This window comes from Misgurnus anguillicaudatus, chromosome 22, assembly GCF_027580225.2.
Source record: "Misgurnus anguillicaudatus chromosome 22, ASM2758022v2, whole genome shotgun sequence".
Classification (NCBI taxonomy): domain Eukaryota; kingdom Metazoa; phylum Chordata; class Actinopteri; order Cypriniformes; family Cobitidae; genus Misgurnus; species Misgurnus anguillicaudatus.
Genome location: NC_073358.2, coordinates 50,300,042 through 50,317,146, shown reverse-complemented (window position 1 = coordinate 50,317,146; position 17,105 = coordinate 50,300,042). Strand labels below are relative to the sequence as shown.

Here is a 17,105-nt window from a genome sequence, read left to right as displayed (position 1 = left end):
AACGCACACGCAAAACTCTGCTGCTAATCCGGATAATAAACTATATCCATTGTTTCCATAAGGCTGGATGTCTTCTCCTTACATCCAAAAACACACTTCTTGTTGTGCCATTGTTGACTTTTGAAATTAAACAAGGCTGAGTGGCGTGATAAGCTGTTAGCAAGCTCTAGCGTCTCCCGCTGACTGACGGCTGGGCGGGGTTTTCCGGGGGAAGTTTTCCGGCGGAAGCCCATATAAAGAAGTGATACGTATCGAAAACCCCTGAAACGTCAGTTAGAACCATAATCGAAAAAAATTAGCCGAAACTTGTACGAACCCTGGCGAAGTGCATTCGGCACAGAAATACTCTGAAACACGCCCAACTGCATTTTTGACACTTTGCCTACGTTTAGCATGAGGAAACAACTCTATAGCTGTGTTAATAAGTCAGAATGCTTGAAATACCATTAAACCCCCCCCTTTAAGCTAGAATCTTTTAAGCTAGAAACTGCAAATAAGTTTTAATATGAATACCACCCATATGATAGTTGTCATCAATGCCCAATGTGTTTAAACAATGGGATTAAAGTGGGTGATCAGTTACTTGAATTGTCTACTGTGATGAGAAATAAAATGAAATAATTTTTAGTGCTAAAACATCTTTATTATCGTTTTATTATGTAAGTTATCTAAAGCAAACAAAAACTAACAAACAGACAAACAGTCTTAAAAATGTCTACTTGTCCAATACTCACATGTGACAACCAACCCCGCAAGCTATGAGACAACCATCTCCAACTAACATCTTGACAAACATGCTACGCTAGCTGCCACATGGCTTTAACTAAAAGATTACTCAAAATAAAGCTACTGCTTTTGGCTTTTTAATGAGTGTTTTGTTTTTGAATGACTAATATTCTACAAGATCTCAACACAAAAACAACACCAACATGAAAATTTACTTTGACCCATGAAAACAAAAAAATTGTCTCCTAACCTCAATGTTTTGTGTCTGCTCAGCAAAATTACAAGTGCAAATGAGTAAACTATCAAAAGCTAACAGATTGATATCAAAATTGTACCACAGCGCCATGTAGTATGTCTGGAATAAGCAGTGTGACAACCAACCCGTGAGACAACCAGCCCCGGTCTCCCCATTTACTTTGACAATAAATGTATTGCTTGTTTAGATTTTTACAGGTTGTACCTTGCAGCCATCCATTACAATGTCACCAAGCCGTAATCAGCTCTGGGTCTACTCCCTGTTTGTCTGCGTGGTAATATTTGTAAAGTTGTCACAGAGAGACCTCTAGGGGTCAAGACCCGTTCTATAAAAAAATCGAAATGTGAAAATGTTTCTCATCAACATTTGAAAAGGCCAACAGCAGGGGGAGAAAAGTAGGCCTAAGTGCCTAATGTTACCATTAACCTTTAAATATGTATGTTTAGTACTTCAAGTAAAAAAACATCACATTTTTATTTGAGGTTAAATTTTTTTTATTCAGGTTGCAAAAAGACATTCAAACATCCATTGACCATAAACGCTGTGGTTAGGTTTAGCAACATGTTCCAAGAGTATTTCCTTAAACTGCTACACTGTTGGGGATTTTGTCTGGGGACAGATAATAATAACCCATTGTTAATTCTTCATTCCGGCGCTTGATGCTGTCGGTCACCTCGTCTAGTTTCTTGCGGAATTTCTTAATGGCTTCCTTCACTGCTTGCTCAGTAAAGTGCATATCTGGATACATGCCCAAGTACCGCTAAGGAAACAAGTAAAAAAAATAACATGTCGTCATTATTTTAAGGTAAACTACAGTAAATGCAGTCATGATTTTATTTTAACTTTTGCTCAAAATGTTTTGCATGAAACCTACCCACATTTAATTGCTGATAACGAATGAAGATAAAATATAAATTTTTTTGTGCAAAAATAGAATCGAGCCTCTGATCTAATGTTGTCATAATGTTTCTGCAGATATTGATACAACAAAAAGCATAAAAATGCTGGATGTCAACTTAAGAATGACACAAAATTTCAACTGGATTTGGTCTTTTTTACATTTGTCCTAATAGTCTAGTTATTAGGTTCATGTAAATGTAAAATTTGAACAACATCAATTGTGACGTTTTTTTAGGGATTACTAAATAAACAATAAACTTTAATAAAGCTGCATTCAAAAATGATGAGTTCAAAGAATTCTACTTCTGAACGTTTCAGATAAGTGTAGATAATAATCTTTAAGTTCAGGAAATGAGTGTTTGTGTTGATTTTATTTAAAGAAAAACTTAAAAATATATATTTAAAAGGTGCTCTAAGCGAATTCACGCGTTATAGGCCATAAAACATTTGTTTCATACAGTAAACATCTCCTCACTATCTGCTAGTTGCGTGTCTCCTGAACACACTGTAAAAAAACGTGGTCTCTGTAGACAGTGCAGGCTCCACAAACTGCAACAAAAACAAAGTGATAAAACCTACCACCACGAAACATAAGTGTTCCAGCCAATAAAGGACGAGAAGGATTTGGGAGTGGGGGTTGAGCGCGTTCATGACTCTTTCAGAAAGCACGAACGGAAGGGGGAGTCACACAGATTCACTTAGGGCACTTTTAAAGTACATGATCTAAAGTCCATAACAAGACACACCTGGGATATCTGACAAGAACCAATGAACAGAAGAACTACAAAGAACAACAGATACGGGCGCCAATACAGAACTTTAAAATAAGTGACTTTAACTGCTGAAACACAAGACTTGTGACACTTATAAATCTAGCCGGAATTAGTCATCTACTTTCACATACCTTTTTTTACTACTATTAATGCAGACATACTATACATGACCAGTGACAACCAGTGTTGGCAACGTTACTTTAAAAAAGTAATTAGTTATAGTTACTAGTTACTTCTCAAAAATAGTAACTGAGTTAGTAACTGCGTTACATCATTATAAAAGTAATTAATTACCAGGCAAAGTAACTATTGCGTTACTTAAAAAAAGTTCAAATATTTCAAATAACTTGGTTGCCCCCAATATTTGTCAAATGAATGAATTAGACACTAAAGAGAAACCACTAATTTTGTCCCTTACGAAAATTAACCATGGTTTTGCTACAGTTAAAACCAAAAAAACATGGTTACTTCAGTAAAACCATGGTTACCACAAAATAACCATGGTTTTTACAACCATGGTTTTCACAAACCATAATTCACCATGGTTACTGTAGTAAAACCATGGTTTTACTGATAGCAATCAATACGCCAAAAAACCATGGTTACTGGAACTTTTACCACAAAAAACCCTGGTTAATTTTCGCAAGGGGTGGCAGCATGTGATGATGTGGGGTGCTTTATTAGATCAGAATTACAGAAATGAAGAGGCTCTTTCTTACTCTGCATAAGTTGCACATTGCATAAACATTCTTGCGTTTCATCTCAACGATGGAAAAGTAGTGCTTATTATACTTTGTGTTTGCAACTGCTACCTTTAAGTTTGTTGTACTTGTCATCGCGCTGTCGTTGCGGGTGTGTGGGACTCACGGACTGCAGCGCAAGGACCGGGCTGCCTGTGAGTGGCTAGCAGCAGCACGCGCTGCTCGTTGAGAAGAGAGACAGTTCTCGCGTCAGTCTCCAACCACGGCAGAAAAGATCGCTAGATTTGTCCTAGTTGCCTTTTCTAAATAAAGTTGCTAAAGGGGTTTAGAAAGTTGCTAAATCTAGTGACAAAGTCACCAAGTTGGCAACACCGCACTGAACTTCTCGGACTGTGCATGTGTTTGCGTATGCGTATGAACTCTGCCTGCCTCTGGTTGGCTAACGATGGAAATTAAGCCAATCATCATCAGTTATGTGGTTGTCCCACCCCCTCTAACACACACACACACCAATCATCATCAGTTATGTGTCTCTCAGTCCCCAACACACGCACAACACACACACACACACACACACACAAGAGAAAAACATTGCCTGTCTGGATGAGAGAACCTACTCTGGTGAAAATCGCTTTAGTGAGATTAATTATAGTAACGCGCAGCATTTATTGTCAATAATGGTAACGGCGTTATAATAGAGGAAACAGTAATTTATTTGATTACTCGTTACTGAAAAAAATAACGCCGTTAGTAACGCCGTTTATTTATAACGCCGTTAGTACCATCACTGGTGACAACTCCCCATTGACAACTTTTGTACCTTCTTGTACCTTTTTTCTGATTTGGACAAGGCCGCTACTATATCTGTTACAATTTCAAGTGGAAAGCAGAGAATGTGAACATAGCATAGCGTGCAAAATATAATGCAGGGGTTTTTATCCAAAGGCCTAATTGATAACTGTCTTTCTCCGCTCTGATACCACTCAAATTTTAGCTCCAACCCTAATCAAACACACCTGAATGTCATTACCAAGTCATACTGAAGCCTTTGGATGGGATTTTCAGGTGTGTTTGATTAGGGTTGGAGCTAAACTTTGCAGGTCAGTAGCCCTCCAGGACCAGGAATGCCCACCCCTGGTCTAGGGCATGCACAAGAATATAGGCTGCGTGGCAGACGTGCGGATTTGCTGCGTGTTGATTTTCCTTTCATTGCCTATGTTAACAGACACACTGCCTGTGGAATAACAAACCCGCTCCACGTCCGGCACGCAGGCAGTGTGTCCCAACCACGCAGGCAGTGTGTCCAGACGGAAGGCTTCAGTTGAAAATGGCAAGTTTTAGGCATACAGAGGAATTTTAGGGCGCACTGACACCATCCAAACCAAACCGCGCTCGGGGTGCTTTTGACCCCCAAAGCCTGGTTTGTTTGACTAGTGTGATCGCTCTGTTCCGCGCCAAGGCACGGATTGGTTAATCGTGCCACGGCCGGGTTGCAGAGGTGGGCCGGGGCGCGGTTCACTTGGGCTCTGGCGCTGAAGGCTGTGGTGTGAGCGCAATCGTTCATGAGCGCGATTCAAAAGGTGAAGACGTCAGTTGCGCGACCACTCACCTTTATCTGCCTCCATAAAAACCTTTTGATGCGAGCAGCGGGGTTACGTGAATGTCCGAGCTGCACACGTGACAGATCAACTAAGCAATATGACGACATGTGAGAGGGCTGTCTGTAATCGTGCACCAAACGACTTGAGCGAGCATGGAGCGGTTTCACTGGAGCGGGATAAAATTGTAGGTGAGCAGGGAGCGGAGTTGAGCAAAGCGGTCTGGTGCAACTTTGACCGGTGAAGCAGGGTTAGAGAATACCCATGTAAGCAGGCAGGGGAAATTTTCACAGCTCTGGAAAGTATATCCAAATCAGAAGTCAAACCTCATTTTTTTGGAACCGAGTGAGGGCCCAAGCTGTTCCCATAACCCCACTGGAAGAGTCAAGGTCAGGCAAAGAATCCATGATATATTTCAGATCTGCTTTGCCCTTCTGTTGTGGAGGCGGCTTGCGCATGGTGGAAGGACTGTTGGGGATCCAGCCAAACCAGTCAAACTGAAATGCAAAAGTTAACTCGCAGATGTTAGCTTACAGATATCATCAAGAACTTTGTCTAGTAGTTTTTAATGCCCTTGCCAATGATCTGAAAGTGTGTTATCTCACCTGTCCAAAGTTGACTGCAGCATGTTGTGCTGAAGCATTGAATATCACAGCAGTTAGGTACTCAGTTAGCTCCGCTCGAGTATTCAAAAACTGCGGAAACCCTGTAAATGGTGGCAATATGATTTTATCTTGGATAGAGTTTTAGTTTATTTGAGACACACAATAATGCATTTGATAGAATATACAAGAATACAAATATCATGCATGCTTGCACAGACAAACATGCACTGACATTTCCCTGAAGCTGAATCTGTACTCACTATCACCCTTAGAGTCCTGGATGCCAAACAGGGAAACATCCTTAACAAATTCTTGAATTTCCACATCGTTTCGAACTTTCTTATTGCTGTCATAGTAGATCTCGACCACATCAGCAACAAAACTACAGGAAGATCAATAAGATGACGGACCAACAAATGAAAACAAATCTGGATGCCAAACATTTATTTATTGTTATTAACTAATTTATTTTTGCATTAGTAGTACTAGTAGTAAAATCTGTCAGACACATCGCCAATAGCGTGCTTACATGACGATAGTTGGCGATAGTTATTATTATTATTATTATCATCATCATCATCATCATCATCATCATCATCATCATCATCATCATAGTTTCACATTAACATGGGCATTGTGTGTTCTTCTTCACATGAGAGGGTTTGTGGGCACGTTGGGATTTTCACGTTGGGATATTAACCCAGCCAGCTGGTTTTTACAACATAAGCTTCGATTCGAGGCTTCATCTCGCACACCCATTTTTGCTCGACACAAGCTCAGTTCAATGTAACAATGCTACTTATTAATGTGATTTTGACTTTTTTGCCTTTGACCACGACTGATTTTTGCCCTACATTTTGGATTGTTGAACCATTTGCTCGTTAAACTTCAGCAAATGGATTCTAAGACAGCCTATGCCTCATCCTCATTACATAACCCTACCACGTACCAGTTTATAACCTCCCAGATCATCATGCCATCGTCTCTATAATAGTACTTGGGTGCCTTTTCCATTCCTCGAGCTTTTATGGTCTCAGGGAAACACAGGGACTTGAGGGTTAAAGTCTTCATGACCCTTTCCATCAATTGATCAATCCCATTTCCACTTATGTTACTAATCTGGAAACAAATAATTCAGGTAATAATTTGCCTCAATATTTTCAGAAATTAACTAGACCAAAGGCACATACAGTAAGTGACCATCTCTTGGACAGGTATGGGCAACTTCGGTCCTGGAGGGCCATACAGAGTTTTGCTTCAACCCTAATCAAACACACCTGAATAAGCTAATCGAGGTCTTCAGGATTACAAAAAAATTACAGGCAGGTGAGTTTTTCAAGGTTGGAGCCAAACTCTGTAGGACAGTGGCCCTCCCGGACCCAAGCCGCCCATCCTCGCTCCAGGAGATAAGTAAAATTGTGCGTACAAGGTAAACACTGTGTAAACAAACATTGGCTCCTTGGTCCCTCCTTAAACCTACATAATGGGCAGAAGTTATGCATTGCCAGACAATAAGGATATTATCACATATAAACAGAATTGCTTTGGGTCCTTAAAATTATGTTTATCATTGTGTAAAAGTACCTTGCTGATGATCCCACGATCACTGATGAGTCTTGTACGGGCCTCTGCATTGATTGCCATTGTGAAACGAACATGAGGTATCAGTAGCTGTAAGAAGCAAACAATCCTTTTAAACGTGTCTATTAAATCATAAAATATATTGAAAAGCACAACCTCAAACAGGAAAATTTGACTTTGTGACTCTCAAAACCAGTCATAGGTCGCACGGTTTATTTGTAGGAATAGCCAACAATACAGTACATCGTATGGGTCAAAATTATTGTATACCAAAATCATGTTCCAAGGAGATAATTTGTACATTTCCTACTGAAAAAAATAAATATCAAAACTTCATTTATCATCAGTAATATGTGTTGATATTTTGTTTTTTGCACCCTCAGATTCCAGATTTCCAAATAATTGTATTGGCCAAATATTGTCCTAACCTATCAAACCATACATCAATGGAAACATCATACATCAATGGCGATCAAATGTATAAATCTCAATGACTGGTTTTGTGTTCCGGGGTCAAAGTGTTTCCCTTTCGAATGGGAAGGACACACTGGGGAATGCATCTGTGACAGTGTCTGAAGTATGAGTCAGATTATGCAAAGGACTTGACATTGACCGACAACAGCCACCGATTCAACTGCGAATACAAAATGGTGCCTGCAGTGCACATAATTCACTTCTTGTGTTAAGATGACTGCTTGTCTGTGCATGGGTCATGGGTAGACCGATTGAAGTTGAGCAATCCTTTTATGGAAGGTTGAATTTGGCATTTTTATATAGCGAGACAACCAAACGACCTTGGCAAACAAGCATCAGATATCCTATCCACGTTACCTTCAGACAAGCAGTGAATCGCACAATCTTTAGGACTATGGTTTGCATTAAATCTTAATATTATGACTGTGTATGAAAAAGCATATACTGTAACTTGTATACAGGGTGGGGTGTAGAGAGCTGTCTGTACATGGCTACTTCAAAAACCTCTGATATCAGATGTGTCTTGAGAAGGTGTGTGACCAGCTGGTGTACACCGAAGTCAGAAGAATTTACCCACATCTTGGCAAGCATCCAATCGTATTCATTATCATTTGGGAGAAATATTGGGCTCGTTTCCCCTGGCGTTTGACTGAGCTGTTTTGACATTTTAGTCAGACAACAAACATTTAATTCAATGTTTAAAAGCACTTTCATGTTTTATGTAATTTATGTTTTGAGCTGACACTGAATCTTTATGGGACATATACTGTACCTGAATGGCAATTGGCACAATTTGGTTCAGTCTGTTGTTGTACAGTAGGCAGATGGGTGCAGTCAAATAGTACTGGGTATTTTTGTATTTATTGGCTGGCAATCCCTCCAAGATTTCATAATCTGCTATGTAGATGTTTCCTTTCTGTAAACACAGAGATGTTTATTTCATGTACACAGATAGTTTGAACACAAGGTTTGTGTGTTAAACCTTGGGTCTGATTACTGACCAGTGCTTGTAGTGATTTGTGTGTTAATGTTTTTGACCTTTATTTCATCATGTAGCGTGAGACCTCTCTGCAGAAAGCCCTTCACCATCTCATGTGTGACTGGAAATTTGTCTGGAAGTTTAGTACATTTCCTGATCATGACAGGATCGCAACCATTCAAGAACTGATAACCAAACATGTAATCCGTATTCCAGTCTTGGATCACGTTCTCTGTCCAGTTGTCAAAAAAAGAAAATTGAGTCAACTGTTAAAGCTGTACATGTGTTAGAAAATTGTTAGTTTTTCCCCAACAATTGTGTTTGGAATTATAGATTTTGTTTAAACTACACACAACAATAACAACAACGATTAGTGATAGTGAAGTAACAATTCAAACCCAGTAGAGTGTTCTTGGTTTCATAATTTGTAAATATCTTCTCAAAATCTGCAAAATCTTTCCAGGACTGAAAGGAATCTTTATATCTGCCCAAGTCTAATTTCACAAACCTGAAACAGAATGCATATTGTATAATTTTAGACATGAACAGTAAAACTCTTTCTCTATCAAATAAACAAGAACTATGGCCATAAAACATTCCCCCAAAAACTTACACTTCACCAAAATTCCTAGAAAAGTCGGATTGTTTCTCTTCATCAAACTGAACGTCTAAAGGAAGTTTTTGTTCGGCATCTATGGACTGAGGGAAGCCCGGGCGTTTCTTGATCCATCTTGAACCAAAAAATACATCACTTACTTGTACAATTACACTAAGAAGTACATTTGGTAAAGCGCTTTTTGTTTTTATGAATTAGTAATTTTTTCTTGTATAGCCCAGTTTAATTTAAACATTTATAAAGACATTTGTTGGTTGCCTTGTTTTTACTTAAACAAATTGCAATGAGTCAATCAATTAAATATTGTCCTGATTTCATAAACGGGGCATAGCTTAAGCCAGGATGAGGCCTTAGGTTAATTAGGACTTTTAAATCCTTTAAAGGGATAGTTCGGCCAAAAATGATATTACACCCACGATTTACTCACCCTCAAGCTGTCCGAGACTCACATGTTCATCATTTTCATCATTTTCATCTTAGTCGCGTCCGCATTCATGAGCGTACGCAGTTTATGGAGGGCCTCCGCCCTTCGCATTTGTCATACGTCACTAAGAAAGGGCATACACTACACTGATACTCTCTCCTGAATACAGAGGAGTCTAAGATGGCGGGGTTACCTGAAACGAGTTATTTTCGTTTATTAAGTTTTAAAGGTGGATATTTCTACAACAAAACGGCACGGATTACCCCAAGAAGACCTTTGTTTATCATCATGGGAGCCGTTTGGATTTATTTTGTGAAGGATGGATGCACATTTTTTGGACTTGAAGGACGTGGACCCCGTAACTTTACATATGATTAACTGAAAGATCTAAAACATTTTCTAAAATAACTGAAAATGTGATCATCTGAAAAATGATGGACATATGCATCTCGGACAGCTTTGGGGTTAAGTAAATCATGGGTTTAATATCATTTTTGGCCAAACTATCCCTCCAAATTAGGATCTTGAGACAAAACAATAACACTTATATTTTAATATATTTTTTGTCAGTGGAAATTATTTCCATATAGCTAAAACATGTCCTTGCTCTCCGTTATGTGAAAAGAGAGAGCCCCTAACACAATCGCTTGCATTGATTCGGGTTGTAGCACTATTTGAAAGAGATAGCAGCTTTCCCCAAAGTTGGCGTCATTTCAGCACACACAACAGACACGCCCCCAGCATTTGAAAGCAGAGAATGGTGCTTATTTATCACAGATTTTGGTAACTTATTTTATTTACTTGCTGTTTTTATCTTTCAAATTTGGCTGGCAGGTTTGTCTGGCTCTTGAGTTTGTCACACATTTTTCTGTGGTGTGACAAACTCAGAGCACATATTTAATATCACTTTACACCGACTTTAAGACTGTACATTAAACCTGTATATCTCCTTTCTAGATTCCAGCTCTTCTTGTCTTTGCCTTTTAAGAAATTCTGTGTCATCCTGAGGCAGTCGAGCTAAGTGAACATACAAAGAAATGCATAACACAGAACAACTACAACATCTCTTCATTAAGATCTGAATAAACAAAGTGCGTCTGTACATACCACTGCCCTCTCTGATAATCACTTCATTTTTGTCTATCCAGCTATAACAGGGGAACTCAAAACACTTTCCAGAGGGAGTTTTCACTTTGATATGCATACAGAACCACTGACAATTGTCTTGTTCAAGTTTCACCAACACAATGTCTCCAAGCTCCTTCGTCCCAGAGATTTTAACAGAGATCTCCTGTAATGACATATTTTATTAGACATACTGTACGTTATATGGGAAAACACACAAACATCTCACACACATGCTTTGGTGAAGAGATATTAACCATGCTTATCTGAACAATCAAGTTGCAAGGGTTTTATAATTTTATATACAACAGTTCTTTCTGGTTCTCGAATCTGATTGGCTAAGAGCTATGCAATATTGTACTGATAACGGCACAGTAACCGCTTCACCTTTCGTATCATTCCGCCACCTAGTGAATGGAGGTCCTAAACAGGCTCATCTCTGAATGGAAAAACACAGACGCGCTGTTTTTAAACACTCTCCGTGTGTCTCATTAGTTCACTAGCTCGTAAATCAGTCGGTGAATCCCAATCGGAAGTTATTATTCCGTTAAAGATCAGCGCTCTTGGATGTTACGTTAAACTTAATGGGATTAATAGTCCCTTTCACACATACAGTCTTTACTGGTAATTTACTGGTAAATTGCCGTTAACATGTCATGTGTGAACAGAACCTTTCCGGTAAATCAGTGCTCCCAATTTACCAGTAAGACAGGTTGTAAGATTATCAGTAATTTACCGGTAAGCGCTGTGTGTGAACGAAAATTATAGGATTTAATACAGATGACGCGTTTATCCCCGCAGTGTTTACTGACGTTTCCACACACATGCTGCTTGAAAGTTGAGCACACCTGAAGTTTACGTCCACATTTCTTCACTAAAGTTGTATAAAACAGCTTACCGCCGAATTGCCGACGTCCTTAGCACGCCCTCTGTGAAGCCTAAAGTGCAAAACGCATTTTCGGTTTGACGTCGTCTCATTCAATGTTGTTTGGTCATGAGCAACTTCGCGACAACAACAAAATACGGAAGTCATACTTAGAAGGGAGAGGTTATTATGTAAGTATAGGTGGCCATAAATCTGAGTGGACATCCATGACATGCGGAGTCCCGCAAGGCTCAATTCTTGCGCCACTCCTGTTCAACCTGTATATGCTCCCACTAAGCCAAATAATGAGAGATAACAAAATTGCCTATCACAGTTATGCAGACGACACCCAGATATACTTAGCTCTATCCCCTAATGACTATAGCCCCATTGACTCCCTGTGCAAATGCATTGATGAAGTTAACAGTTGGATGTGCCAAAACTTTCTTCAGTTAAACAAAGAGAAAACTGAAGTCATTGCGTTTGGAAACAAAGATGAAGTTCTCAAGGTGAATGCATACCTTGACGCTAGGGGTCAAACAACTAAAAATCAAGTCAGGAATCTTGGTGTGATTCTGGAGTCTGACCTCAGTTTCAGTAGTCATGTCAAAGCAATAACTAAATCAGCATACTATCATCTCAAAAATATTGCAAGAATTAGATGCTTTGTTTCCAGACAAGACTTAGAGAAACTTGTGCATGCTTTCATCACTAGCAGGGTGGATTATTGTAATGGCCTCCTCACTGGCCTTCCCAAAAAGACCATAAGACAGCTCCAGCTCATTCAGAACGCTGCTGCCAGGATTCTGAGCAGAACCAGAAAATATGAGCATATCACACCAGTCCTCAGATCGCTACACTGGCTACCAGTTACATTTAGGATTGATTTTAAAGTATTATTAATGGTATATAAATCACTCAGTGGACTAGGACCTCAATACATTGCTGATATGCTCATTGAATATAAACCCAACAGATCACTCAGATCATTAGGATCACATCAGCTGGAAATACCAAGGGTTTACTCAAAGCAAGGAGAGTCAGCTTTTAGCTATTATGCCAGTCGCAGCTGGAACCAGCTTCCAGAAGAGATCAAATGTGCTCCAACAGTAGCCACATTCAAATCCAGACTCAAAACACATCTGTTTAGCTATGCATTTACTGAATGAGCACTATGCTGCGTCCGAACTGATTGCACTATATTATATATGCACTATTTTAATTATGTTCTATTTCTCTTGTTTTTATTCATATTTTTAATTGTTTTATACTTTTATTCCTGTTTTATTCTTTTTCACACATTTAAACAGTTTTTATTTAAATCACATTTATTTTTTATTTTAATTGATATTTTAAATTCATGTATCTTTGATTTTTGTTTTCTCATTTCTATGTAAAGCACTTTGAATGACCTTTGTGTATGAAATGTGCTATACAAATAAACTTGCCTTGCCTTGCCTTGCCTATGAACGACGTGGATTGTTTACAATTATACAACAGTTCTTTCTGGTTCTCGAATCTGATTGGCTAAGAGCTATACGATATTGTACTGATAACGGCACTGTAACCGCTTCACCTTTCGTATTATTCCGCCACCTAGTGAATGGAGGTCCTAAGCAGGCTCATCTCTGAATGGAAAAACACAGACGCGCTGTGTGAATCACTCTCCGTGTGTGTGTCTCATTAGTTTACTAGCTCATAAATCAGTCTGTGAATCCCCAATCAGAAGTATTATTCCGTCAAAGATCAGCGCTCTTGGATGTTACGTTAAAGTTAATGGGAGAAATGTCTTGTCACATCGTGTGGATTATTAACACTTGGAAAGAGGAATATAAACACTCGTTTTTTTCTGGAGCTATATCTTTTATCAGAACGCGAAAACACCGTGAAACTGCAGGTAAGCACCGCAGCTTTAAAATGTGGACATTGATCATTTACTTTATCGTGACGTGACTATTAAAACATGTTATGAGATATCGCCACTGGTATATTTATGAGCCGCATGCAAAAACATCTCTCTGACACTTATAAAAAACAGTTTTATATAGTACTGACAAGAACAAAGTTTAATAATAATCGAGTGCTCGTATCACGTTAAGAGTAAATGGGAAACCAATAGTAACATTATATAAGTATAGTTTTATTAACTTTTACCTCGCGGCAAAACAATAACAACACAAAAGACACTAAATATGAATAAAAAACAAGTAATAGTTTGATCATGACACCAAATACTGCTGATTTGATCTCATTTTGACCATCAAAAACACACAAGGCGTATATCAGAGCCATGGTATCTCTGTCAGAGATGTAGCCCAGAGAGGGCGGTGGTCAGCGGGGCGAGTGAACACTGACGTCCGCTCATGCTTTGGTTCTCATTCGTACCGAATCTCACTAAGCAAACGTTCAAACAGGCGCTATCTTTACTAATCGACTGTAGATTTAAATATAATAAATATATATTTTCGACTGAACTAATCTTGTCACCAAGAAACGTTAATATAAAGAAACGCCTATCCGTCCATTGAGTTAATATGAGATTCAAAGCAGCTGAAAGTGTTACCTGTCATTCTGGCAGCCCTCAAATCCGTGGCGGAAGAACTAGTTCTCAAACAAAGAGGCTTTTAAAATAACTCCGTTGTTGTTTTTTAGTTTTCGTTTTTCAAACGTGTGCCGTCGAACTGTTGTATAAAAGCAATATCGCTCTCGGAGTCGTGTGATATAGCTCTATATCATCACGGCTGTGATTAGGCCAGAGGCACGAGGCCGTAGGCAAAATCACAGCCGTGATGATATAGAGCTATATCACACTCCTACTCAAGCGATATTGCTTAAATATCAGTTGAGTATTATTTTGAAATCAGCAATTTAAAGATGCACACTCATACTGTACTGCTACTTTAAGACAGAATAAGCACGAACTGTATACTGACACACATCTGATTTCTTTCTCAACTGTTCACTTTAAGACACCATTTTATGAGAATACTTGCCAAGGCTGTGGTATTTCAAGATCATGTGTGAAGCGCAGAGAGATTCTGTGTTTGTGTGCTTTTTGAAACTTGCGTATCAGTGCGTGCGCTTACATTACTGTCTTTTCTGTGGCATTCTCACAGATTGGTTACTCAACTGGTTTTTCCTATTTTCAAACCATTGTCACCTCGGTTTAGGGTTAGATTTGGTGTTTGCGTTAGTATGTCACTTTATTGGTTTATACAATTTTTCAGATTTATTCTTTTATATTTACCTGATCTCTGAAGCGACAATGGTAAGAAAGTAGGACAAGACAGTTGAGTAACCAATCCGTGAGAATGCTACAGAAAAATGAGCAAAAAATTCCGTGACTATCCCACGGAAATTCGTGAGATCAGGTTGCAAAAAAATGTGAGCTTTATTTAGTTTAAGGAATGAAGACGATAGTGTTATTATTAATTTGATTACATTTCTGTAAATACTACTGAACTTTAGTAACTTTGTTCTTTACTTTTGCCGTATGCTTAAAATTTCTTGATTTGTTCTTATTTTATTTTGCTTATTTACTGATCTCAATTTTTCGACCCATGACTCAAAACAAGCAATGTAGTCCGTTTAACCACTATATTGTAAAATTGTGTAATTTGAGAGTAGGTATTTAGGTCCACCCTATATCACAGAGGTCCACTCAGTTCTGGCCTCATTACTGCTTAGGTGCACAAACTAAACACAACAAGACAAGACCATATGTATAAATGACATTTAAATAATCAAGTTCTTACCTTGCTAAAACCACCAAATAAGGGTTTATTCACCATCGTTTTGACGCTGCTCTGATTGTTTGAGTCCAGCAGTGTCAAGGAAAAATCCTTTACTCCCACACCACCAGTTAACACCAACACATTGTAGATCAGATTTGTGTCTATATGAAAAAAAAACATATGCAACAAAATATAAAGCAATGTTTATAAATGGTACATTAAAAACAATTGAAATAGACCAAAGTGATGCACAAAGTAGGCTATATAAAAGAACACATAAAACAACAATCACAAGCAGCAAAATAATAAAGGGTTTAAGAATAAAAACTCCAGAATATTAAACGCCAGTGAAAATATTTTTCCAGCACTGGACACATTTGTTTCACATGCATTGCTGCAGGAGTGATTGTTTTTAATATTAGTATGCAGCGTTTACATATAGCTGTTAGGGATAACGTACAAATGTTTGCATTTAAATATTGCCAACATCGATCCACAGAACCTTTAATTTAGTATGCTGAAAATCAGCGCCTGATGCAGTGTCATTGTTGTGGTCACTGATCAGCAGAAAAAGGGAAAAAAATAAGATAAAGACTTGCATACCTGCATTCTGAGCTGCAGTTTCTGTTGGTTGTATAACAGCCAGAGAATGATCTTCTGTTTTCGATGTCATCATGAAGGTTTGCACTACAGGTGAGTGACTTCACTTTTATATGCAACGGGCTATAAGAGCCTCTTTTGCTGCCTATTGATTGGTTAGACCACACTGTAAAAAAAGTGCTGTAGTCATGCAGCTGTTCGCCAGTAACTTGCTGTAGATTTAAATGCATGGTATTTAAAATAACATCCTCATGCAAAGCATTCAGGGAACCAGAAATCCTGTTTTTCCTTCAGATTTTGCATGAGGCTGTTATTTTAATTTTATTCTGTAAAGATTTGTTAAAGTTAAATTTCCATTGAACAGTCTTAAACAAAGATCTACAGTAAGTTACTGGCAAACAGCTGCCATGAATACTTTCATTTCTACGGAAATTTAGTTACAGTTATGGATGCCCTGTCAGGAAAAGCAGGACACGAACCCAGGCGCAGACAATAATAGAAAAAACACTGAACTTTATATAATAAAACAGAAAAACAACACACACGAGGGGGCAAAAGGTAAGACAAACAATATCTACACTGTAAAAAAATCTGTAGAAATTGCAGCTGGGTTGCCGGTAATTTACAGTAGATTTAAATTTATGTTATTTACTGGCAACATTTTGTTCAAAGTTAAATGAACATTTAACATTTACAAGTCTTTGTCTTTACAGAGTAAAACTAAAAAACAGCATCAAGCAAAACATTCTGGGAAACAAAATCTAAAGCAAAAAACAGAAAAAGGTTGATGATGATTTCTGGTTCCCAGAATAACCATGGTTATGACAACCATGGTTTTCAAAAACCATAGTTAAACCATGGTTAGTGTAGTAAAACCATGGTTTTGCTGATCATAATCAATACACCAAAAAAACATGGGTACTACACTTTTACCACAATAAAACCATGGTTAATTTTTGTAAGGGTGCGTTCCATTTTGTTTTTTATGACCTTTCCTCGCTAACTTCCCTCAGTCTTGTTCACTCGAAGGTACATCATTGCTTACATTGTACGAGGGCCCACTACTGCTAGAACACTTGAAGTGGGTTCAAATGGATCGCCCTAAGCCCTTCCTTGATCACATGGAAAGTGGAGACCGCTCCCTCCAT

The 17,105-nt window shown here is 38.5% G+C and overlaps 1 protein-coding gene across 1 annotated transcript; it reads right to left on the bottom strand.

Moving 5' to 3' along the window:
• Positions 1-1,464: 1,464 nt before the first annotated feature.
• LOC129439607 (polyunsaturated fatty acid 5-lipoxygenase) lies at positions 1,465-16,144 on the bottom strand. Its single transcript, XM_073860720.1, has 15 exons — positions 15,961-16,144; positions 15,379-15,518; positions 10,741-10,924; positions 10,572-10,650; positions 9,207-9,323; positions 8,992-9,101; positions 8,653-8,825; positions 8,387-8,530; positions 8,064-8,268; positions 7,144-7,229; positions 6,509-6,678; positions 5,820-5,941; positions 5,560-5,660; positions 5,281-5,451; positions 1,465-1,742 (listed from the first exon to the last, which is right to left on the bottom strand). The coding sequence occupies exons 1-15, from the start codon at positions 16,031-16,033 to the stop codon at positions 1,563-1,565; spliced, it is 2,055 nt and encodes a 684-aa protein (XP_073716821.1). The 5' UTR covers positions 16,034-16,144; the 3' UTR covers positions 1,465-1,562.
• Positions 16,145-17,105: the final 961 nt, after the last annotated feature.

Coding starts and splice junctions, on each gene's coding strand:
- LOC129439607 (XM_073860720.1), bottom strand. CDS start 16,033: ATGATGACATCGAAAACAGAAGATCATTCTCTGGCTGTTATACAACCA. Junction 15,519..15,960: donor AACTGCAGCTCAGAATGCAG/GTATGCAAGTCT, acceptor TTTTTCATATAG/ACACAAATCTGATCTACAAT. Junction 1,743..5,280: donor CTCGGTTCCAAAAAAATGAG/GTTTGACTTCTG, acceptor TTGTTTCCTTAG/CGGTACTTGGGCATGTATCC.